This window comes from Camelus dromedarius, chromosome 11 (genome assembly GCF_036321535.1).
Source record: "Camelus dromedarius isolate mCamDro1 chromosome 11, mCamDro1.pat, whole genome shotgun sequence".
Taxonomy (NCBI): Eukaryota; Metazoa; Chordata; class Mammalia; order Artiodactyla; family Camelidae; genus Camelus; species Camelus dromedarius.
In genome coordinates this window covers 9,660,864-9,686,282 of record NC_087446.1, presented here as the reverse complement: position 1 = coordinate 9,686,282, position 25,419 = coordinate 9,660,864, and the positions used below count along the sequence as shown (strand labels likewise).

General features: G+C 51.8%; 1 protein-coding gene across 2 annotated transcripts; it reads left to right on the top strand.

Annotated features, from left to right (window-relative positions):
- The first annotated feature begins 1,190 nt into the window (after positions 1-1,190).
- LOC105105202 (cytokine receptor common subunit beta) lies at positions 1,191-25,249 on the top strand. Of its 2 annotated transcripts, none has more exons than XM_064491482.1 (14): positions 1,191-1,432; positions 8,875-9,122; positions 10,050-10,173; positions 12,227-12,417; positions 15,366-15,517; positions 15,601-15,769; positions 16,325-16,460; positions 16,622-16,779; positions 17,940-18,079; positions 19,092-19,254; positions 20,275-20,365; positions 20,589-20,646; positions 21,519-21,622; positions 22,290-25,249. In XM_064491482.1, exons 2-14 carry the CDS (start codon positions 9,047-9,049, stop codon positions 23,416-23,418), a joined length of 2,691 nt encoding a protein of 896 aa, XP_064347552.1. In that variant the 5' UTR covers positions 1,191-1,432; positions 8,875-9,046; the 3' UTR covers positions 23,419-25,249. The 2 variants fall into 2 exon arrangements, with proteins under 2 accessions (XP_064347552.1, XP_064347553.1); XM_064491483.1 differs by having other exon boundaries at positions 1,339-1,432; positions 8,878-9,122.
- The last annotated feature ends 170 nt before the right edge of the window (positions 25,250-25,419 follow it).

The window sequence follows — 25,419 nt, the reverse complement described above, 5'->3', positions numbered from 1 at the left end:
GCCTGGGGGTGGCCCCTTCCGGGTGGGGTCCCCAGACCCCAGCCCACAACCAAAGAGCACAGCGAGGACGGGGTGGGTGGGAGCCCCTGGGAGAGAAGAAAGACCTAGGACTTTACCAAGATCCTCCTCTCCAGCCCAGGACAGAGGCCCCCACAGACCTCTCCCCACCAGGCAGGGACTTCACAGGGGCAGGAGCGCCACAGAGAAGTCTGGTCCTGCGGCCACCTCCCTGCCCTTCAGCCTGAGCTGTCCCCGCCCTGTGGGGCATTCCAGGCACTTCCCAGCCAGGCCCTTCCTGGCAGGAAGAAAGCAAAGAACAATCAGATCAGGATTCCAGTGGCCAGAAATCCAGCAGTTACAGGTTCTCCCAGGGGCCCCTGCCCTGTCTTCGCTCAGGAGAAATTGTACTGCCTGTTCCTTCTGCCAGACTCCAGTCCGGCTCGGCGTGGCATGTCACCAAGCTTGTCTTTATCTAAAATTTCATATTTTGTTCATCTTGGATTTTTTTTTACAATATTGCATTAAAATATTATCTTGATTACTGAATATTTGGGTGCCTCCTTAAATTTTGTGCCCAAAGGGGATGCTGTACTCATTTGGTCTTAACCTCAGCCCTGCTGTGTTCAGGGAGTCATTCATTCATTCATTCATGCATTCATTTATTCCACAGAGTCACTAAGGGTCCCGTCTGTGCCAGGGCACGCGCTGGGTACTAGGGAGAGAAGGGGAACCCCACACAAGACAGTGATGGAGAGAGACAGCCCGCAGCCCCAGGACTGTGGGACAGTGGGGCCAGGAAAAGGACAAAGCGGTACCAGGGGAATCAAAATCGTTCCAGCTAACCCTTGGGGTTATCGCGCACCAGGCTCTGAGCCGCTGTCTTGCAGTGTGATGTTTCAATGGCTCTTCAATGTTTATAGATGCTTGTAAGTAGCAGATGGGGCTATTGAGCCTTGGTGAAGTTATATGCGTGGAATTTGCACAAGGTTACACTCTGAGCAGCAGTGGAGGTGGGAGCCCAGCCAGGTCCGTGTGGCTCTGGGTTCTCACCTGCTCTGGGGTTGCAGCCGCCTCCCCCTACTTCCCCCCGGGGGGTCAGGGACGGCTGCGTAGGGGGTACTTTGCATTGCCCTGACAGAGGATGCATGATTTCCAGGGAGACAAAGTGTAGAAGGGAGGCGTACTTCTGGCAGAAGGAATAACATTCGCAAAGTCACATCTCAGGAGAAAAAAATGATATCTCGGCGTCCACAGTTCTAAGAAGCTGGGCAATCTCGTGAAGAGTCGCTTGTGCAGAAACAGGCCAGGGCCGGCATCGCTTCCTCTTTCTGCTTTTCTGTTTCCTAACGACGTCAGCATAAATAGGAAGCCGGAGAGACTCCGGGCTGCCTGGAGACTCCAGCAGGAGGTTGGTCTGTCCTGGCACAAAGAGGTATGGCTGGTTTCAGGGGCAGGCTGAAGGGTGGGGTGGGGAGCAGGGCAGGGTGGGAGTCTGGGATGGAGAGGACAGGGAGAGCTGGGGAGTGTGGAGTGGGCAGGTGTGTTCTGGGGACTTGGGCGGTTAGGGCTTGGCCTCTTGGGAAGAGGCGAACCCAGACTCCTCGGGCAGCCCGTGGGCGAGGAGACAGCGGGTGCCGGCTGGCCTGGTGTTGTGTGAAGAGCTCTTGGGGGGCTGGGCCTCACAGGCAGATCTGCCTGTCCTGGCAGAGGGGTGGGGGTTGCCTGGGGTGGTGGAGTGCTCAGGCCTGGGAGTCAGTCACCTGTGTACTGTCCTCTTTGCTTTGTCACTAAAGTGTCACTAAGGTGTTGGTGGCAGTGAGAATATCCTGTCCAGGGCTTCTGTCTCATCTTTGGAACGGGGAGGGAGCGCCAATATTCTCTGACATCCTGGTTTAGAAAGTGTGTATGTGTGTGGTGTGTGTATGGTGTGTGTTTGTGTGTGTGTGTACATACGTGGGTGTCCATGGGGATGCAGAGAAACTAGGAGGCTGAGGATGAAGCGAGAACCTTGCTGCGCTGGAGCCCAGAGCTTGGTGCTCCTTGAGAAGCTCACTTTGGAAGATAAGAAGGGGCCCAGTCCCTTCCACAGAGACATATTGTCCCCTCTCAAAGAATGGTTTCTTTACTGTCGTGCTCCACTCTGAGCCGCAGTTGCCTCGTTGGGTTTGGGCCCAGGTGCGTAGTCCTGTACTGATGTGTGTTGGCTGCTGGTGGGCATCTGGGGGTGTCTGCATCAGGATGTGTGCACTTGCCCTGTGGATGGGTGGGCAGGTGTTTCTGTGGGTCCCCTCTGGGGTATGAACCCATGGGGACTCGCCAGACAGGCTCCAGCGACAAGTTGCAAATATGCGATGTTTAAGTTTTCAAAGGCTCTGCTGTTATATTTTTGCATAACTAGATTCTAATTTTCTCTACTTATCATCTTCCCTGCTTTCTGATAGTTTTATAACGAGTAAAACCTTTCCTATTAATTTTTGGTCACTCCTTTTCCATCCATCCATTTTCCTTATGTTGTGCTGTATCTACCAACACTATGGGATAACTAATGAGTTCTTCAATCAGCGCATTTAATATTAAACAAGTAAGGGTGGAGGGGATGTCTCAAGTAGTAGAGCGCATGCTTAGCATGCATGAGGTCCTGGGTTCAATCCCCAGTACCTCCTCTAAAAATAAATAAACTGCCCTCTCATCTGCCAAAATAAGATAATTAAATAATAGAATAATAAATATTAAACAAGTAAATACATGGATATATGCTTTGTTAAAAATTAAAATGATGCAGAATTATGTAGTTTAAAAGACAAAATCCCAATCATTTCAAACCCCTAGTTGTCTCATATCCATTCTTTTACAACATGTATTCTTTCAAAACATTTTCTAAGCATGCTGCAACTATGTAGGTTTTGTGTGAGTGTGGTTCATAAATGAGATTATCACATACATATTATTCTGTGACTTGATTTTCCACTTAATATTACATTTTGGACAACTCCCCAGAATAATACATATAGACTTAACCCATTAATTCGCCCCAAGAAACACGTGGCATTTATTAGTATAGGCATGCCACAATTTACCCAGTCCCATGTTGCTAGACACTTAGGTTGTTTTCAATTTTTCCACCATTGAGAGTATTTCTCCAGCTCAGATTCCTAGAAGCAGAATTGCTGGGCAAGAGATTTTACCTTTAAAATAGTAATAGATATTGTCAAATCATCCTCAAAATAGCTGAATTAACATAACCTCCACCGCTGTATGTAAAAAGGCTGATTTCTCTTTAGGGAAGCGATTCATCTTTTAATTGTTTCATCCAGTGCAATGGATGAAAATTATCTGGTTCTGGCTTGGATTTTTCCCTTCCCTGATTATAGGTGAAACTATGCATCTTCCATACGTTTATTGGCCATGTGAATTCCTTTTACGATGTGCATGGAAATGTCCTGTGTCCATTTCTTGATGGGTTCTTTGTCTTTTATGTATTATTTTTGGAGTGATTCATCTATTATTTGTATTAACCATTTATTTGCATATGTTGAAAATCGACTCTTCCAGATTACCACTTGTTTTTATTTTTTATTTTTTTTGACATGTTTAAGTTATCTTGCATCACATGAAGATGTGTTAGTTGCATTTAAGTCAAATCTGTCAATTTTTACTTCATGCTTTCTGGATCTGGTGTCTTGTTCAACCCCTAAGATTAAAGAAATAATCTTAATGCTTTTATCATTTTAGTTTTGACTTTTAGATCTTTAATCCATCTAGAATTTGGAGGTGTGGATAATAGGTAAAGTAATAATCTAACTTAAAAAAATGATTAACTAATTGTCTGAATATCATTAATTGTGAGGATACAGCCCATGCTTTCCTCAGTGACTTGAAATGCCATGATTTCTTCCTAAATTCCTACTTGGTTATTTTCCTTACTGTTTCCTGTTCCATCTGTCTACTCTTATATTCCTTATTATTTTTCTAGCTAACAGAGCAAGTCTCTCATGTTTGATTTTTTATAATCTAGACTCTGATGTTGCCACAGGTTTCCAGTAGACCCAGAAATGCCAGCCTTCCCCTCACTTCCTCATTTACTAAGGTTCATTCTTCTATTTGATCAGGAATGGCTTTTGTATCATCAAATATTTAGGAGCATCTGTCGAGATAAACTTATTCTTCTTTTCCTTTTAATCAGTTGATTTTTTTTTTTTTTTTTGGTGTGTGTGTGAAGGTAATTAAGTTTGTTTATTTGGTTATTTAAGTTTTTAAATGGAGGTACTGGGGGTTGAACCCAGGACCTCGTGCATGCTAAGCATGTGCTCTACCACTGAGCAATGATCTACTTCTTTTTATCATGAATAGATTTGATGCATTCTTCTTTTAAAAGTCCTTGTCAGATTGTCCTAGGAAATTGTTTTTGTCCAGAGTGAATGTGCTTTGATTTATTTTTTTCCTTTTCCAGTTTTTATTTTTAGCATTAAATTGCTTTATGAATTGGGGGTTATTTTGAGTGAAAAGGTGTTTGGCTCTTCCCTTCTCTAGCTCCCTCTTTCTTTTGCCTTTCCCCCACTCTGTCATCCTCTTGCTTCCATGCTTACCCCTCACTCTTAGTGATTTTTACTCCTTACATTTTAAACACACATATTTAACTTATATTTTCCATCAGCATTTGGGCTTAATGAGTGTATGTACACTCCTCTAAAATGAGACAAGATCTTTAAACAAGCTTTCAGTTCTCCTCCGCTTTCCCCCTCTCACCTCACAGCCAACTTCCACGTTACAATTATGAGTTTTACTTCAATATTGTTATCATGTATTTATTTTCACTTTATATGGTAACGATTCTCTACTTAGCTATAAGCCCTGTTGGTTTTCTTCTCTCAACACTGATTCCGGTATCACAGGCTGTCTCACTTTCTTGGACTTTTTTTTTTCTTTCTGGAAAAGCACCCTAATTCTTTTTTTTTTTTTTCATAAATGATCTGAAAAGCTTTCTCTGTTTATGCATTTCCAAAATGTTGTGGTTTTCTGCCCTTGGCTTTTGGTAATTTGAGTTTCCAGCATATTTTCCTCTCAGTCTTTTCAAGACATTGCTATCTATTTAGAGTTCAGGGTCACTTATGTGAAAATCTTGCCAACCTGATCTTTGTTTCACTGAAAATAACCTGTTTGTTTCCTTCTGGAAGCTTCTAGGCTTACCCTTTTATTCTTGAAAGACAAAGTTCATTAGCATGTGACTGAGCATGGCACTATTAAAAATGAATCTTGCTTTTCACTTAGTGGACTATCGTCTCCTTTAAAGCCCTGTGAAGCTTTCTTCTATTTCCAATTGTATCTCTTTGGTTATATAAGGAAAATCCCCAAATAACAGTGGCTTAACAACAAAGAAGTTTATTTTTCCCTCGCATAAAAGATGTCCAGAGGTAGACAGTCTTGGGCTAGTGTGATTGCTCCACAGTGAAAAGAGGGATCCAGGTTCCTCTTTTTCTGTTGCATATGAGTTCCATTCTCAAGGTAACCTTATAATTCAAAATGGCTGCTGGAGCTCCAGCCATCACTTCCAAGTTGCAGGCTGGAAGAAGAATGAAAAGCAGGGAGGCAAAAATGGACTCCTCCTGCCTTAGCCAACTACCTTTCAGTAGCCTTTTTTGGAAGGCACACCCAATGACTCCACTCACATCTTCAGGGATAACGTTGAGTTACATGATCATAACTAGCAATAGGAAAATGTAGGAAATACACTATTCTATCATATACTCTTCTGTCTATACAGCAATAAGCCCAGCCAAAACCTGAGCTTCTGTTATCAAGGAGGAAAGGAACTGCTAAGTAGCTGACACTGCTATTCCTGAACTCAGTTCTGTCTGTCCTCTGCTTCTAGATGTTGGAATTCCTGGATTTCTTTCCCAGGTCTCAGCTTTTCTCTAAAACTTTCCATTTCCTTGCCTATTTGCTCTGTCTTCAATACCTACCTTTGTGACACGATTATTTTATATGGTTAATTCTATGATTTAGCCTTATTGAGTTTTGGGGGTTTTGTTCGTTTGTTTTTTATGGATTTCATACCTCCAAATTCCAAGAACTCTGTTTATTTGCTCTTTGCATAGCAGTTTGTTCTTAAATGGCTATGATTTCTCAAATCTCCCTGAGGTCGCTAATTAAAAATTTTTTAAAAATCTTTATACAATATTTAGGGGTTACTTCCCATTTACAGTTATTACAAAATCATTGGCTATATTCCTTGTGTTGTACAAGACATCCTTGAGCCTATGTTGCACCCAATAGTTTGTACCTCCCAGCCCCCACCCCTGTACAGGCCCTCGTCCCTCCCACCTCATCCATTGGTAATCATTACTTTGCTCTCTGTAGCTGAGTCTGCTTCTTTTTTGTTATATTCACTAGTTTGTTGTATTTTTAAGGTTCCACACATAAATGATATCATACAATTGTCTTTCTCTGTCTGATTATTTCACTTAGCATAATGCCCTCCAGGTCCATCCATGTTGCTGCAAACGGCAAAATTTCATTCTTTTTTATGGTTAAGTAGTATTCCATTGTGTGTATTACATCTTCTTGATCCATTCACCTGTTGATGGACATTTAGGTTGTTTCCATGCCTTGGCGATTGTAAAAAATGCTGCTGTGAACACTGGGGTGCATGTATCTTTTCAAATTAGTGCTTTTGTTTGTTTGTTTTTGGATATATACCCAGGAATGGAATTGCTGGGCCATATGGTGGTTCTAATTTTAGTTTTTTGAGAAACCTCCATCCTGTTTCCCACAGTGGTTGCACCAATTTAATCAAGACGTTTTAAAGTTTTGTTTTGTTTTTGCTGTATCTGTGCAAGTCTGTGGAAGTGTCTGTTGGATCAGCAGATGTCAGAAAAGACACGTATGATGCCAGAAATTGGGAAATAGAACCACCATTGGCATAATGGTTAAGGGTACAAACTCTAAAGCCAGTCTGCTGTGGGCTTCAGTCCCAGCCTCTTCCTAACTAGCTGCGTGATCATGGACCTTATATCTTTATCCTCATCTACAAACCAGGGATTTTAACCCACACACTGAGGTATCAATATCTGGATAGCCCTTTGAACAATGCCTGGCTCATGGTAAACATTTCAAAATTGTTAGCCACTAATAGGAATTCCCTACATGTATGTGACTTTTATGCTCATATCCTTTGATGACATTAGCTTGTTTGAACTATGTATAATGTAAAGATAATCACCTGTCCTCCTTGCTTCTGGAACAAACTTTTTTTTTTTTGTACTTTGTCCTTTGCTTTCTGGTTCTGTCATTTTTATAAAATACAGAAGATTTCACTTTTGTGCACTTCTATGTCAGCCTTTGTCCTGATTTCTTCTGGTGCTTTGATGCTTAAGGAGTTCAAAGATATTCACTTCTATGGTTTGCAAGTTTAATATGATTTCCTGCCTACATCTAAATTTTTAATTGACCTTGTATTTGGGGAATGGTGGGAGATAGGGATGTAGGCTGATATGTTTTATGTTGTTATTCAATTATCTCAGCACTTTTTATCATTCCATCACTTCACAGTGATATGTGGTTCGTCCTTCATAACATAGTACATTCTCCAGTGAAACAGAGTTTGTGTGGTCAGTATGTCCATTAATCTATTGTGTGTGTGTGTGTGTGTGTGTGAGCAACCCATTGCTTTCCTTATCAGATCTTTGTATCAATTTTGCTATTGGATAGAGACTCCTTATTTTTAAAAACCTCATTAACTGTCCTCACATATATATTTTTCTTCTAAGTTCTTGCAAAAAGCATCATGTTAATTGTTGATTAGAACTGTGTTAAACCTGTAACTTATTTTGGGATGAATTGCCCCCTTAAGGTAAGACCCAAAGAGGAGCCCTGAGGTTTTAGGCTCATCCCAGGTATGCAGAGGAAGCTGCATCCGCTCTCCAGACTCTCCCACGCCTGCCCCACGGCATTGCCCCCACCTGCGGGAACTAACAAGGACCAATACTCTCCCCTAGCCCCAGACACACCTGCTCTTTTCTCCTGAGCTTTCCTGAGCTAGTTACCCTGTTACATCACCGTGTGTGGTTCTCCTCACCACCGCCATGTGAGATTCACCAGGTTGTGCCCATTTTACAGATACAGAGAGCAAGGTTCAGGGAGCATTGGTGAGTTAGCCCAGGCCATCACCATGGGAGGGGCAGAGCCTGTGCTGAAAGTCCGTTTGGCTGAGCTCAGAGCCACGCTTTTCCCAGCAAGACAGCTGCTGGTGTGCATGCATGTATTTGTGTGTGTGTGTGTGTGTGTGTGTGTGTGTGTGTGCGTGCGCATGTGCAGTTTGAACGAAGTCTTGGACAATCTTACGGGCAGTAAAGGAACCACGGTCTCTGTTCTGCTCTCCTGGGTACTTCCCGGAGCTGGATGAAATGAAAAAAGGAAATCCCCAGGCTTCTGCGGAGAAAAGGGAACTGGCCTGTCACAGAGTGGTGTGGGAGGAGTGAGGTAAATGGAGGAGGGCGGGGAGAGCATGAGGCTCCTGTGAATGTGAGTGTGTGCATGAGTCTGCGTGTGCTCATGCCCATGGAAGGATCACACCCCCCATAGTCAGTGACCCTCCACCAAGAATCCGCAGGGAGCTGGAGACTAACCCAATACCAGGCCTCCCTCTCAGGGGCAGTGCACAGGGGTACCTGATGCGCGACCCCATGGGAACCACCATCTTCAGAGGCTGTTAAGTGTATCCCCCTCAGCCTCATCCCAGGCACTGAGGCTAAGGAGCAGGGACTGTCCCGGGTGCTGGGCTGAGGCAGCGCTGAGGGCTGGAGTCCATATACCAGGGCCCCTCCTGTGTTCATCTCACCATGTGGGCCAAGTCCCATGGGCTGATGCCTCCTTCAGCAGGCCTAGAGGAGGCAGGGTCCTGGAGAGAGGATTCACGAAAGCCAACGACATGGGTCTGCCCTGGCCTCCAGCCAAGGAGGAACGCAAGATTCCAGGACACTGAGGAGCCCAGACCCCACCTAGACCTGGACCCACTGGAGCACCCTGCTTATCAGAGCTGACCCTGGAGATGGCACAGACCCTCCAGCTGCTCCCCATCGCCCTGCTGGCGCTCTGCTGGGGGCCCAGCATGGCAGGGGCCCAAGGTGAGCCGATGGCTTCCCCCCTCCCCATCCACCTCCTCACTGCTGGGCCCCAGCCCCTAGGACGCTCCCAGACCCCAGGGCTCCATTATGCCCTCCCCCCTCCCCGCCCCTCCCCTCCTCATTTCTTCTCTCTCCTGATCTTCCCTTGGTCTTCCCTCTTCCCTCCTCCCTCACTCCCGCTCATTCTTCTCTGGCTTCCTGTAAACTCCATCTCCAGCTGTGTGGCTTCTCTGCCCACACTTCTCAGTGAGGCATTCAAGGCCTCTAACCTCCAGGCAGCCAGTCCAGTCTTTTCTCTGCCCCTCCTTCCCTGCAAAACATTCTGCTCCCCTGAAGGTCTTGACCTGTTTCCACCCCTGTGCCTTTGCTTCTGGGGACCCTCAGCCTGGGGAGGTCTCTCCTCCTGCCTGGAGGCTCCTTGGGCTCCTCAGGCCAGTGAACCCCCCTCCCCAGGGGCTCCCAGAGAACTTGGCTCCTCTGATGACTGGGGGAACCACACTCCCTTTCCCAGCGCTGACCAAGAGAGCAGGCACCGAGGTCCCAGAGGAGGCCCTGCCCCTGGGTGCGGGGTCTGAGGGGTGGGTCTGTGCCTCCGCTCCCAGGCTGCACCGAGGGGTCCCGGGGCAGGGCCTGTGCCTGAGGCCCGTCTCCATCCCGGGGTGGGGGGACCCTGTTCCAGGGGCAGGGCAAGGCAGGGGCTCAGAAATGTGCTGTGAATCAACTAGAATATTGTGTTTCTGTCCAGCCAGGAGGGTCCACAACTGGCACCCTCCCACCTGCAGGGCCCCAGGGACCTCTGTCTGGAAGTCAGGAGCCTCCACGGGACTCTGGGAGACCCCGTGGGAGGCACCCAGGAGGTGCTGGGAGGGGCGGTGACAAGGGGCATCTGGAGGGGGTGTGACCGCCTTCCTGCCTCTCCCCCGTCAGGGACGGTCCCACTGCAGACCCTGCGCTGCCATAACGACTACACCAGCCGCATCATCTGCAGGTGGGCGGACACCCAGGATGCCCAGCGGCTCGTCAACGTGACCCTCTACCGCAGGCTGGACGAGTGGGTGATGTGGGGCCCCGGGCGCAGGGCGGGCGGGGCGCTGCTGCGGGGGGCTGTGCCTGGGCCGGGGCTGGACGGAGGGCACTGTGGGGAGGCCCCTGGAGGCCGCCCTGGGGAAGGAGCCGCTCTCACCTCACAGCATCTTCATGGTTCTGCTCTCTGTCCTGCTCTCCTGGGAGCCTCCATCTTCCTTGTCCACTGTCCTCAGCCCCCACCCCTACCTCCCCCCTCCAGCTGTTACCACTCCTTCCTGCACTGGGACAACAGACACCCCCAGAAGAGAAGGTCCCCACCCCACCCCCACTGTCCCCACCCATAGTCTGCCACCTCCCTGAATCCGTCCAGCAGTGACGACCTGTCCCAGGCCTGTCTGAGTCCACCACGGGGTCCCACCTGGTCTTGCTGACCAAGGACATCCCTGCCACCACAGTCCCCAATCTTCTTGCCATTGACGGGCCCTCTTCTGGGATCCAGTTACAGATGCCAACCACCTGCAGTCCTGGGGCCTCCTGAACCCCGTCTCCTCAAGCCAGCCCTTCCCCTTCTTCCCTCTGAGGCGACCCCCTCTGAAGTGTTGTCTAGACCCCTGTATCCAATGCCTTTCCAGTTACCTTCTCCTGTACCCACTCCCCCAGGACTCTGCTGCCCCCACCAGGTCACCCGAACTCTTCTGGCCAAAGAACTCAGCAATGCCCTTTGGTGCTAAGTCAGTGATCAGTCCTGGCCTTCTCCCAGGGAAACCATGGACAGCACCTGACTCGGACTGACCAGTCCTGAGCCTGGCATCCTGCTGCGGCACCCCTGACCCTGACCCTGGCCAGTACACCTGGCTTTCCCTTGTGTCTCCCCGGCTTGCCCTTTCCTGTCTCCTTGTCTGCTCTCTTCTTGTGTCTCCTAGTCAGAAGGGTAAGATGCCCCAGGGCTCTTAGACTTCCTCTCCTTTGTATCTGGACCCAATGGCAGAGATGCAGCCTCAGGCTTAGTTGATGACGCCCACATGCTCTTTCCAGCCCAGACCATCCCCCAAGTTCCAGACCAACATATGCACTTGCCTCTCCACATCTTCCCTTAGATAATGGGTATCTTCAACCCCAAACATCCTAAACCAAATTCCTGCTCTGTCCCCCAAAGACGCCTCCTGTTCCAAGTCTCCATCTAAATGGGAGCTCCAAGTGGCTCAAGCCAAACAAGTGGGAGGGGTTTTTCTTTAATTTCTGGTTTTTGTTTTTCACTCTCCTTTCCTTCCTTTCCGTCCCCATTGCAAAATCCAATCCATCAGCAAATGCCGTCAACTTTATCTTCAAATAGAATGTGAACCTGGCTAACACTAACACCGCCACCCTGATTCAAACACCTCCAAGCACTGAGATATTCTAGAAGCCCCAACCCAATCTAGCCACAACCCAGCAGCCAGAGGAGTCCTTTCAAAGCACGTGTCAGACTATGTCACTCCTTTGCTCAAAATTCTAAATTTCCCCCACTTACAGTAAAATCAAAATTCCTTAAATTCCTTTTAAGTGCTGGTCTCCTGTCACCTCCCTCAATGAGGCTCCTAGACTTCCCACCCTTCACATTTCTACTCTTTGCACACTGGTTAACTACCTAGTCATACAACACTACAATCCTGTGCCTACCCCAGGACCTTTGCACTTGCTGCTCCCTTTACTCGAAATCCTCTTTCTCCAGAATTTGTATACTCCCTGCCTCACTTCCTTCAAGTTTCTGCTCAAATGTCACCTATTCCATGAAGCCTTTCCTGCCTCTCTTATTTCAAGTCGTATCCCCAACCCAGCCTTTCTGGTCTCCTCATACCTCATTTCTGCTTGATTTATCTATGTAAATCTTTCTCCGCTTGACATGTGACATAGTTTATTCAGTTGCTTTGTGTGTCTCTCTATATTAGGATGTTGATTCTGTGGACAGGATCTGAGTGTTTCATTCCCTGCCAGGCCCCTAGTCCTGGACAAAGCCTTACACATAGAAACTACTCAATAATTTTGGTGAATAAGTGATTCTTCTTCACTCTGAGCTAACCTGTGTCCTCTCCTGGCAGGGACCTTCCACAGCCAGTGTCCTGCGATCTTAGTGAAGACATGCCCTCATTAGACGGCCCTTGTCCTGGCTGTGTGACCAGAAGATGCGTCATTCCCCATCAGGTTTTTGTCATTGCCAACTCTGACTACTTCTCATTCCGACCAGACCGGCCTCTGGGCACCCATCTTACTGTCACTCTGACCCAGCACGGTAAGGCTTGGGGCCCCTGGCCAAGGGTGGTACCCTGTGTGGAAAGTGGGCCCCAGGGTTGTCCAGGCTACAAGAGGTGGGCCAGGGAGTGAGCACTTTCAAGGGGTGGAGACAACGGCTTGAGTTGGGTTTGGTTCTTGGGAGTAGAGGATATGGTCTCTTTGGTCTCCGTGGAGGCTTGGGGGCGGGTACAACTGGAGGCAGTCAGGCCAATGCCTAATGCTCCACCCCCTCCCCTGATGCTCCACCCTCTGCCCTGATGCTCCACCCCCTCCCCTGATGCTCCACCCCCTCCCCTGATGCTCCACCCTCTGCCAAGCCGTGGCTTCCCAGCACTGAAAGAAGAACCGTCCTTCCTATTCAGATACAAACTTTGTAGCTTGAAGATTCTTTCATCAATACGGTCTCATGCAATGTCTGTGACAATCCATTTTATGGATGAGGCACTCGAGACCCAGCGCAGTTACGTAACTTTTCCAAAGTGCCGCCATGAGCATTCCTGATAGTGATGGGCCGGACTTGCCGAGTGTTTCCTGCACGTTGGAGCCGGAGGTCATCCCCGAACTGCCCCCGCTGCGTGTTACTTAATCATTACAATAATGTGTGGCGTCCTGTACTACTTTTGACCCCATTTTACTGATGATGAAACAGGCTGAGAGGGCAGGAGCTTTCCCAAGGCCAGTTACTCAGACGCTGGTGTCTTTAACATCCGGGATCCCAAACACGGAGCCACCTGCTGCTCCTTGCAGATGTGAGATGGGGAGGGGGCTCCGGCCTGAGAGGGTGGATTAGGCCGTGGTGAATTCACTCCAAACAATGTCTCAGCACATGCGTTTGATGGATAAGAAGGAGTCCCGTCCTGCACGAAGCTCAGAGCTTACAGAGCAGGAAACATCAGGTGTTGTGTGGTGTGATCACCTACTGAAGGTGGGTGTGTGCCACATGCCACGGGGTAGTGGACAAGGAGCCCCCGGGAGGTCAGGGCAGGCTTCCCCGAAGAGAGAGCTCTGCAGGGAGATCCGAAGAGAGAGTGGGAGGAGAGAGCAGAAAGAGCATCCCTGGCAGAGGAAACAGTGCGTGCAAAGGCTGGGAGACTCGGGAGCGCGAGGCAAGATCAGGAAAAACGCTAGTAACTGTGTCCCAGGAGCATCAACATCAAGAAGGCTGGACAGCAGGAGGAACGAGAGGGGCAGGGAAGCCAGGGGCTTGACCTGGAGGGGCTTCTGTGTCCTGCAACAGAGTTTAGGGGTCAACATCTAGGCAATGGAGTGGAGAGCCACTGAAAGGGCATGTCATGATCAGATGTGGGTTTGAGGATGCTGGCGGTAGGTGATGTATGAGGTAGATAGGGGACAGGAAGTAGTGGGAGGATGAAGCCCAGACTGTGACCTAAGACATTGTCCCACAGACATGATGGGGATTCAACTGGAGTGTGGCGAAGGGATGGGAAACTGGAGGGATACAAATCAAAGTTGGGGTATGCATGCAATTCATTCATTAATCTGTTCTTCAGTTGAACACCTGCACATACCAGGAAAACAGTAAACAAGCCATCAGTATCCCTGGCCCTTTGAAACTTACCCGGCGACGACAGAACTTGTTATTATGAAGATGGAGCCCACTAAGAAATGGGGAGGGGAGTGTGGTATTTGCTTGCTGGAGCGTATGTTAAGTGGGAAGTTCGGTTCTAGCCCAAACCATTTTGGCAACGAATCAGGGAGGCTCTGAGGTACTGGGAAGGGACAGATGTGCATCTGATCTGCTCTGAAGCTCCCACGTGTGGTGATCTGGATGTCACTTCCTCTGTCAGGGTCTCTATCTGTGACATGAACTGGTAGGCTAAATCTCTCTGGTTGAATGAATAGGTCTTCCAATGGGTTCCCATTCTGTTCAGTTGGTAGCAGCTTCCTAGAGCTCCATGTTGAGAAGGACCCCCACTCCATGTCCGGCTCAGGGGCTAGGAGTGCAACAATGGATTAGTAATGCCTGCTGTGGCTGTGGGTGGGGCAGGGGTCCCCTGGATCTGCCATTCAGGACTTAAGATTTTCTGAAGGCTCCAGCCCTGACATGCTCTACCATGCCCTGTTCTGAGTCCAGCAAAGAACATTTACAACTCTTTTGGGCTCTTACCAAATTTTTGTGTTGGGAAGTCACCTCAGTATTCAGACACAGACGCTTCGGGAAGCCAGGAGTCATGCTATTCATGGATGAATCCGCTCAACTGACCCTGTAGGTCCCGGCAGGTGTCTGCTTGCTGTTGGTCATGGGTGTTTCCATAAAAAGCCTCTGAAGGTGGCCTACATGTGTTCATTCATTGATTCCTTCATTGATTCCTTCACTTTGTCCCCCACAGTCACAGAACCACTGATCTCAGGACCCAACCCCTGCCACCCACAAGCTCCTGGACTACAAAGGGAGGCAGACGTGGAAACACCTAAATCCTCCAGGGTCATAAGGACCGTTCACAGGGCTGTGGTGGGACAGGAAAAGGAGCAAGGGGCTCTGCCTGGGGGAGGGAGATCCAAGAAGGTCCTAGAGGAGGAGCACGTGTGCTGGGCACTGAGAGGTGCAGGAGGACACTGGGCGGTGCAAACAAGGAAGGGGCTGGACAGCAGAGGAAGCAATATGATTCACAGCACCCTCTGCTGGGGAAGAGGCCACACAGCCTCCACATGGTCACTGGGGACAGAGGGAAGGTCCCTTGGGATTTAATCGCTAGCATCTTTTATGGGGCTTCTGTTCTCTGTGAACAACAACCTGCAGAACCTTCATTCCCATTGACTCCCCACGATTTAGCAGATGAAGGTCTGAGGTCCACAGAGGAGAGGGGTCTTGTCCAAGGTGCTGGGCCTGGAACCCAGGTCTGTCCACACACGAGCCACGCAGGCCCTTAACCTCCCGCATGGTCGTCCAGCCCCTTACGGACCCTTGACTTCCTCTCCTTCCAGTGCAGCCCCCCGCGCCCAAGGACCTCCGCGTCAGCCCTGACGGGGACCGTTTCCTGCTGTCCTGGAATGTGACCCATGGGGGTTCTGAGAGCCACTGGCTGTCCAGCCTGGAGTTTGAGGTGGTCTACAGGCGGCTTCAGGACTCCTGGGAGGTAGGGACCCCCACCAGCTCTGCCCTGAGCCCACAGGGACCCGGCCCAGCCGGCCCTTCTCCAGCAGCCCCTGTCTCCCACAGGACGCCCCCACCATCTACTCCAACTCCTCCCGGGCCATCCTGAGGCCGGAGCACCTCACCCCCAGCAGCACCTACGTGGCCCGAGTGCGCACCAGGCTGGCCCCAGGCTCGGGGCTCTCAGGACGGCCCAGCCAGTGGAGCCCGGAGGTTCGCTGGGCCTCCCAGCCAGGTAACAGAGTCGGACTCGGGGGCAGTGCCGCCCCGTGGGGAGGGCGGCTCATTGCAGCTCCCGGCCAGAAGGAGGCCACGGTCACACCACGGGCGGGATTCACGGTGGCCCTGCGCCATGTGTTTAGAGAGGCTCCCCTGGGCCCACCCCGTCCCTGCTGTGACTCTGCAGAGGCAGCGGCTGCATCTTACTCACTTCTGAGCCCCAGTTGGCTGCCGCTTTCTGGGGAGGAGCGATTGCAATTAAATCACAGTGGCGCATGAGCAGCTGCGCTTTGGGGAGAGCGGCGCCACGTGCGGACAGACAAGCGTGATCGTGTTTCCTCCCCGAACGCCGGGGCTGAGATGCCCTCCCCGTCTTGCACAGGGGGCGCAAAGTCTCACAGAAGTCCCTCCCTGACTGCGGCCGCACAGCGGGCGGGTCAGGCTGAGTCAGCCCCTGGGTTTTGGCCCCGACGCCCCGCGGTCCCTCTGTGATGAGACTCACGGTGGGCCCACTGAGAGGGACGGAATGAATGAGCGAGGACTGAATGAGGGGCTGTCTCCTCCCTCCCAGGGGACGAGGCCCAGCCCCAGAACCTCCAGTGCTTTTTCGACGGGGCTGCCCTGCTCAGCTGCTCCTGGGAAGTGAGGTCCGAGGTGACCAGCTCGCTCTCCTTCACCCTCTTCTACAAGCCCGGGCCCCATGCAGGGTGAGTGTCCCCTGCCTCTGGCCCCTCCCCTCCTCTAGGCCTTGCCCTCTCCAAGCCTCCTCCTGCCCCTGGGGGCCCAGCCGAAGCCACAGATCATCCCGAGGCCTCATTCCTCGCATAGCCCTGCCTCCAGATGCGCTCACCTCTGCCGTGCTCCCCAGGGAGGAGGAATGCGCCCCGGTGCTGAGGGAGGCAACCAGCAGCCCCTACGTCCGGCACCGGTGCCGGATTCCCGTGCCCGACCCCAGGAGCCACAGCCAGTACGTCGTCTCTGTTCGACCCAAGGAGGAAGAGAAACTCATCAAGAGCTCCGATAACAGTGAGTCTGTGCCCAGCCTTCTGTGTAGAGTGTCTTGTGTCAGCACAGTTTTGTTTGTAACCCGTGTAAACTCAGGGTTCCTCATGGCCCAGTCTTCATATTTGTCACTTTCAATGAAAGGCAGTCGAGGGAGCAAATTGAACAAAAATAATTCCAATCTTTTTCCAGTCAAAGTGCTCAAGCAGCAATAATACAACAATGACTATGGCAAATAACGTGAAGGAAGATGCAATCGATATTCTTTAAGAACATGCCTTTGAAATCTTTTTACCTCATTATTTTAGCTCTAATTCCCCCTCCAATTCTGCCGCTGCTGTGAAACTCCACTGCCTACCATGGCCTCCTGGTCCTTCCATCAAACTTTCCCTTTCATCTCCTGTTTGGGTTTTTTCTCTCTCAGGTTTCCAAAGTCCTCCCCTGACTGATGTTTTCAGTCTTCAAAGTAATCGATCTATGATTTACTTCTTCAACTGGGGACGAGTGCATTTGCAAATAGACTAGTTTCTTGCAGGTTAAGATCCCTGATTCCTGTTATGCAGCAAGTACCTCATGCAAAGGAATCTCCTACATCGCTTCATGATGGCCAAGTTCTTCCCTCCGCTCTAGTGTGTGTCAGAGGCAGCAGCCAATCTGTCTTAATCGCCTGGGTTTGAATGCACTACTTACTATCTGGGATCGTCCAGATTGCAATCTTTGTCCCTGCCACTTGTTACTGACCTGTCCTTGTCAACCTATTTTCATTCCGGGGCTCAGTTCTTTGTCTGAAAAATTCATTAAGTGTACCTACTACATAGTGTTTTTGTTGAAATGGAGTGAAATTGCTCATGTAGATTTAGTATGTATAATAGTGCCTAGAACATTGTCAATACTCTAGAATGGAATAAATTAATAGTAGTTTTATTTCTACTTAAATACTAGGAGTAAATCATGCTTTGGGTCACCTCACTACAAAACAAGTGTATCTCAGCATCTCCCGAGAGAAGGGGGTCTTGGGTCAAAATGGATGACATGATGAAGTGGGGGTGCAAATACCATGAGATGAGTGGGACCTGGGGTCCTGTGTCAGTGGAGAGAGCGTCTGTCACCAGCATGGAACACAAGGAACGTTCCATGGGAGGAATATTAGGAGCGATGTTCCCTAAAAGTTCCCCTTCCTTCAGTCCAGATGGCTCCCCCGACCCTCAACGTGACCAAGGGCAGAGATGGCTACATTCTGCACTGGAAAGAAGAAGAAATGCACTATTCACACATAGGTTGCATCTTCCAGGTCCAGTACAAGAAAGATGAAGAGACATGGGAGGTGAGGGCCTGTGCCTGGGGAGGGACCGGGATGGGGGGAAGGGACATTGAGACAACACTGGGGACAGTGCCACCTGCTGGATGCCTGGCTCCCAGCAGGCGACCAGTCAGAGGGAACCACTGAGACTTGGTGGTCATGCCCCTGTGCGGTCAGCCAGTCAATGTCCCATCCCTTGGTGAAGGAGCTGAGACTCACAGAGCTGATGTGACTTGGCCAAGGTGAACATGTGACCCTGACTGCAAAGGGGACGTAGCTGTCAGGACGGGGAGGGCGGAAAGGCAGCTGGATGAAAGGATTTCAAAAGTCATCAAGGGGGCGTTTCTTCATAAGAATCTCATGGAGAATGCAAATGTGCAGCTGTTAAGGGGAGAGCGGCTCCTGGTAAGACAGGCAGGGCCCCAGGCCAGGGTTCAGCATCCGGCCCCCACCCCAGGCAGCCCTCAGGCCTGTATGTAGAACCTGGGGCTCGACAGAACCCAGATCAGAAACCTCAGAGCCAGCTTCAGACTTTCAGGCTGGAAATGGGGAAACTGAAGCCAGGAGTGGGTGGGTCAGTGGTGGAGCTGGGAGTGGTCCCCAAGCTCCTGAACATTTGTCTAAGGGTCCAGAGCCCAGTCATCCTGCACCACACTCCTGGGAAGGCCATAATTGGGGTCCAGGCTGCCCCAAGAGGAACTGGGAGATTGAAGGGATCTCAAAGTGGCAGGGGGAGGGTGGCATGGTGACTCCTCAGAGTTTCTGCACCTCGGTGTTGTCATATGTCACAGAGATGCAGTGCAGGAGGGGCTGTCTCTGTGCCCATCCGGGTGCTGTCCCTCTTTGGCCCTGGAGTGTGGTCCTCCATGGTGGGAGTCATGTTGCCTCAGATTGGGGGACATGACTACAAGCTGGGGGACTGATGGGGAGCAGGAAAGCTGGGGCGATGAGGTGGGAGGGCTCTGTAGCTGTGCCCACGTGCGCCAGGCACGTTGCCTCAGCCTCAGCACACCTGCTCCCACACCTGCACCCACAGGAGACCAAGACGGAGCTCTTCCAGAATGCCCACAACATGCCCCTGCCACCTCTGGAGCCGTCCACCAGGTACCAGGCCAGAGTGAGAGTGAAACCCAACCCCAGCGGCTACAACGGGATCTGGAGTGAGTGGAGTGAGGAGCGCTCCTGGGACACTGAGTGGGGTACGTCTCCACAGCCCCCATCCGCCCCTCCTGGTACAGCCCCGCTGGGCAGAGGATGGAGGCGATATGGACACAGAGATGCGGCTTCACCCCACACCAGCATCCTTCCCTCCCAGATGTCATTAGCATTTAGAAGTGACACCTTGTATGCAACACAGACTGCAGGTGAGGTCTTGAGAGGGCAGAGGAAAGCATGTCACATCCACACTTCTCCCTCAGACTGGACCTTAGCCCTCTATTAATGTGACCCATGCTTTCATTAGCCTTTGTGGCAGCTACCACCCAGGGACCACTCAGCCTGAGTTTTTCTGTTGCCATGACAGCAAGCATGAGGAGCTACAGACTGGGGCTTGGGATTGGAAGGCTCTGTACTTGCTACTTTCATTTATCCTTCACCATCACCATAGTGACCACCAGGAGGCAGTACAAGACTAAGTCCGAGAGGTGGTTGCAGAGAGGGGGTGAAGCGTTGGCTGCAAGGTCCTCCGTCCCAGCCACCTTAACAGGGAAAGAGCCCCCAGGAAGAGGGCCACAATCAAATAGAAAGGAGGGCTGGACCACTGGACCTAAGGGAAAGAGACCAGGGGAGTCCAGGAGGGGCCTCCTTGTGAGGGGCTAGAAGCTGCCAAGCAGAAAGTTGTGGGGGCCCCTGATGGGCCTTTGCACCTTCAGGTTCCTCCACCATCACTGTTTCCCCATCTCTGGCTCTCCAGTCCTCCCTGTCCTTGATGACCACCTTGTATGCTACCTCCTTCAGGAAGTCCCCTGTGATTGCCACTGGTGGCAGTCGTTGACCTCATGCAGCAACTCCTGCTACTGAACAGGATCTAACCCTCTGTGTCCTGCCAGCAATTGAACTTTGTGGGTGGTTCAGACAAAGGCCCTCTTCTTCTTAGCATGTTTCTGGTCTCCTCTTCTCCTCTGCACCCCACGATGGTGATGTCACCCAAACTCCTGAGCCTTCAGCCCTTTCCCTCCCCAGATGCTAATGTGCCTTCTTCCTTCCTGTCTTCCCTAAAGTGCTGCCCACCTGGTTCCTGGCCCTCATCCTAGTGGTCATCACCCTCATCCTGCTCATGGCCCTGCGCTTCTGTGGCATCTACGGGTACAGGTAAGGGGACTCCTTCATGTGTAGGGGGAGGGACCACTCAGGACCCCAGGGGTCACCAGGGACCCCACAGCTGACTTACTCCAGTCTCTGCTCTGCAATCCACACCCTGTGGGGCCTTGGACAAATCCCGTCCTCTCACTGAGCTCAGTTTCACATCTGTACGTGAGCACGAGGCAGCTTCCTAAGGTCTAGGGCAGCTGTCACCTCCCTGCTGTCTTTCCAGGCTGAACCGGAAGTGGGAAGAGAAAATCCCCAACCCCAGCAAGAGCCACCTATTCCAGGTAGGAGCGGTTGTGAGGGCGGCAGAGGTGCTGGGGGCCAGTGCTCCTGTGACCATGTCCTCAGACAATGTTCTCCTCACCTGCCTTTGAAGAAACTGGACTCTGAGTGCTTTGAGGCAGGGGTGTAGGAGGCAGGGAAGTGCTGGGAACCGCTGAGGATTGGGCCAGCCCATGCAAGCCCAGCGCGGCAACGCCCCAGGTCCCACGGATGCACGAGGCGCCCTGCCCGGGGGACTCCCGTGGAGCAGGAGAGATGGCTGGTGTGGGGATGCCAGGACCCAGGGGGCCCAAGGAGGGGCTTAGTCTTGCCAGGGGGCAGGTGCGGTGGTGCGAGGCAGAATGGCTTCCCGAGGGCAGGATAGTGGATCTGAGTTTTGAAGGATCCAGGGTGGTGGCAGGAGGGAGAGGTCGCTGCACGCAGAAGGGAAGCATGTGGAGGGTGGAGACAAGACTCCCACAGGAAGGGAACTGAGGGGGCTGGGCAGTGAGGCTGGGGGCGCATCTCAGGAGGCAGGGACGGGAGCAAAAGGGGAACCAGAGCCCTTGGGTCAGGCAGGCAGGGCGGGAACTGCCTTGGGAGCGTCTGGTGACCAGTGTGGAGAAGGTGAGGTTGCAGGCAGAGATATTCCAGACTAGCCTACTCATGGGAACGGGGTCCCTGTCCTTGGATACCCCATGACCCCAGGGGAGTCCCAGCCCCTCACTGGCCTCATCTTCCTGGTGTTACGAGGCTGTGGCCGGTCTTGCTCATGCTGAGATTCTGCTGTGTCTGGGGGCCCCATGAATTCCCGCGAACTTCATGGCCCTTCCCACACCTGCACCTTCTCCATCACCCCCAACACCACAGACACAAATGTCCTTTCTCTTGCCAGAACGGGACTGCAGGACTCCGGCTCCCAGACAGCATGTCCATCCTCACCAGCGGGAGCTGCCCACACAAGGGGCCGTGGAGCAGCAGCTACCCTGAGCTGGATGGGTGAGTGTGGGGCCTGGGATCCCTAGGAGGTGGGACGGTGGCCTCACCCTGCACATCAGGGGCTCAGAGGAGGTGGCCTTGGACTGGGGCTCAGGATGAGGAGATCCATGGAGGCTGGTGGCTCAAAAGCAAGAGGTATCCCAGTTAGACATCGAGAAGAACTTCTTGATTCCCAAGTTAGCAAGGGCTTGACCTCACACTTGACCAGAGGCAGGAGACTGGACCAGATGACCTCCCCTCTTCCTGCTGCCCAGGCAGACCCCACCCTGCCTTGGCCCCATTGGTGGTGGAGGCTCTGGGAACCCCGTGGCCTCAGCACCTGAGCCATCAGCTCACCACTAACCTCAGGGGAGGGAGGTGAAGGACGTGGAAATGGCTGAGCCCAGGTTGGGCACTGACCTGGGCCCTGAAGCTGGGTGATGTCAAGGAGCAGAGGGTGAGCAGGGCCACACCTGGTGGAGGCCGGCTTTGAGCAAGAGCATGGGGGCTAGGGGGCGAGATCCTCGGGGGCTGCAGGAGCGCCTGGTTTCCTGCTCTGGGCCTGCTCCCCCCTTGCCCTGCCCTGTGTTTTCTGTGAGGCCCACCCCGGGCGGGGGCGGGGGCAGGGCATGAGCTGAGGCATCTGCCAGGGATGGTCCCAACATCTCTGCCCCTGTTCACCCTACAGGGTGTCCCCCGTGGACTACAGGCACAGTGAGGTGTCACCTCTCACCACAGAGGACCCTAAAGAAGCTTGTGACTCATCATGTGAGCCTGCCATGACTCTGGCCACCTCGGATGTCCCCACGGAGCAGCCCCCCAGACCCCCACCAGGCCTGGCAGCCCCCTCAGGCCAGCCTGAGAGCCAGGTTTCCAGCTTTGACTTCAATGGTCCCTACCTGGGGCCGCCCCACAGCCGCTCCCTGCCTGACATCGTGGGCCAGCAGGTGCCCGCACAGACAGATGTGAGCAGGAGGCCACCGCCCCCAGGGTCCCTGGAGTACCTGTGTCTGCCCCCAGGGGGGCAGGTGCAGCTGGTCCCGCTGGCCCAGGTGATGGGGCAGGGCGAGGCCTGGGATGCAGAGAAGAGGTCCAGCCCCGGGGCCGAGGGGAGTCCCTCCCTCAAGTCAGGGGCAGGCCCCGCCCCTCCAGAGCCTGGGCGAATGGTGGGTGGTCAGGGCCCGGAGGACAGGGCCCCCGCAGTTCTGCCCACTGGCTCTCAGGGTCCTGAGGATGGTGTCGTGGCCTCTGGTTATGTCACCACTGCAGATCTGACATTCACCCGGCCCACAGGGACCCCATCTGCCTCCCATGCTCCCCCTCTGGGCCTCCCCTCAGACCAGAACCTCAACCTCTGTCCTGGACTGGCTGATGGGGCCCCTGCACCCACAGCCCTGCTGAAGCCAGAGTTTGAGGGCTATGTGGAGCTCCCTCCAAAGATGAGCCAGTTTCCCCAGCCCCCTGTGGCCAGTTCTGCCCCTCCTGTAGCCAGCAGCTCCTTCCTGAGCCCAGGGCAGCCCCGGGCAGATGTGTCCCCAGCCTCCCCAACCCCCGAGGGGCTCCTGGTCCTGCAGCAGGTGGGTGACTATTGCTTCCTCCCTGGCCCGGGATCTGGCCCTCTCTGCCCCCAGAGTAAGCCCACTTCCCCGGGACCCTGTCCTGAGATCAGAGACCACAACCAGGTGTTCCAGGCCAAGAAGCCGCCGTCTCAGGCCCCCCCGCAGGTGCCGGCCATTCAGCTCTTCAAAGCCCTGAAGCAGCAGGACTACCTGTCTCTGCCTCCCTGGGGTGTCAGCCGGCCCGGGGAGGTGTGCTGACGCCCTGCAGGCCCTGGGGGAGGGGAGTAAAAGGAGAAGGTCTGCCTTCCCTCCCGCCCTGCCTTTCTCTCCTGCCAGCCTCTGGTCCCTTCCACGGCCACTTCTGCAAAGCCAAGGAGAAGCTTCCATGTTGCACCACATGGAGACCAGAAAGACGAGTCAACCGTCTACCTCCTCCCTTGACCTTCAGCACGGTCAAGCTTCTCTCCTCTCCCTCTCTGTCTCTCTATCTCACACACACACGCACACACCTTTCTTTCAAGTTAACGTATTTTACGTTCTGAATTATTCAAGCTTTCCACACAGATCCATTTCATTTGCCTTCATTTGCCTTTCTACCTGGTTTCCTTGCTTTTACTCTTCTTTCTCTCTCCACCGATTTATTATTCGAGTGAGTCTGAGGTCTGAGCTAAGCCTATTCTGAGATGTCCTGTCTCCACCAGAGCCTATTCTGATGCTGAAGTGCCTGGCTGTGTGGAGGGCTTCTGTCTGTCCCCAGGAGGCAGGAATGCGCAGGACAGGTTCCAGCCCAAGGGCAGGAGGCAGGAGGTTCGGGGTGGGGGCCTTAGGGGTTTAAGGCTTGGAAGAGCAGCCCAGGGCCGGGCATCCTTATGTCAGGCACCATAGCCCCAGACACGGTGACAAAGCACCAGTCTTGAGCATCACTCCAAGAACTGGGAGTGGCTTGGGAAGGACTGTTCGGAGCTCCCGGGAAGCCCTGCTGGTCTCACCGAGGTGACGGTATCCTCAGGGACTGCAGGTCCTGCATCATGTGGAGACCACTGACCTGAGCAGTGGGCAGCTCTGGTTCTCGGCTGAAGTGCTCTCCCTCCTACACCCCGGGGCCTGGGGAAATTCGGGAGAGAGAAGGGTCCAGAACCCACGTCTACAGTAGAAAAGCTGGAAAAAGGAAAATGATCCAAGGGCAGGGACTCTTTAAAGCGTATAGTCTGAATCACCTGACTCCTTCCAGAAAGATCTGATGACTCCCGCCCCCACCAGCCACATACGAGGGGCTTCACTGGGGGTCGTGGTCTTTTCACAGCTTTGCTTTTCTGATATGCAAAAAAAAAAAAAAGGCATTAGATTGTTCTAATTGGCATTATTTGATCACTCTCAAGTTTGCACATATTTTCGTATTTTTGGGGCGTTTGTATGTTTCTACTGGGCTAAGCCCGTGAAGGTCTTTGTCCTGTCAGATGTTCACCTTTTTCTGACTCAGTTTCAAAAACAATTTACCTGTCTATGGCTTTTCAGGTATGATGCAAATTTGTTTTCCTATTTTGTGGTTGGTCTGTGAATTTCGTCTGCAAAGCTTTGGGGTGTACAGAGTATAGGTTTGTCCGTGTGGTCCAATAGCTCTACGGGTGAATGGCTTCACGGCTCCTCTTTTGATGTGAGATTCATAAGGGTCTCTGCCACTTCAAAATCACATTTGTCCTAAGTTATGTTTTTTGGGTTCGTTTTGCTTTCAAGATTTTGATGTAAAAATTGTGATGATTTGGGGAGGTACGCATGTGGGATGGACAGCTGGCTTGTCTGGTTCCCCAAAATCAGTAGCCCAGGTATTCTGGCATCATTGGTTGAATCACCCCTTCTTCGTCCATGTATCTGAAATGCCACTTGGCTTTACCATTTGTTTTAATAAGTGGCAGAGCAAAATGTTCTGGTTCCTTTTGTCCACAAATCCCTGTTCATTACAGCAATGTTGGTGGTGGGAGAAAATGATAAACAACTTAAATATTCACCAGTAATGAAATTAATCACATTTGAGACCCTAAGGTGGAATCCTGTGTTAAAAATGAATAAAGTGAACCCACATGCATTAGAAGGAAGTCCAAGATATTAATTGCCAATTGTTCAGACATTGTTAGCCGAAAAAATAATTGCAATAAAATATTTTTTATGATAAAACAAAACCAAACCCAAAATGTGTGTATGTGTGTTGGGGTGGCTGGGGAGGGGTGCTGTTTGAAAGTACAGTTGCCTTAAGGAGGTTGA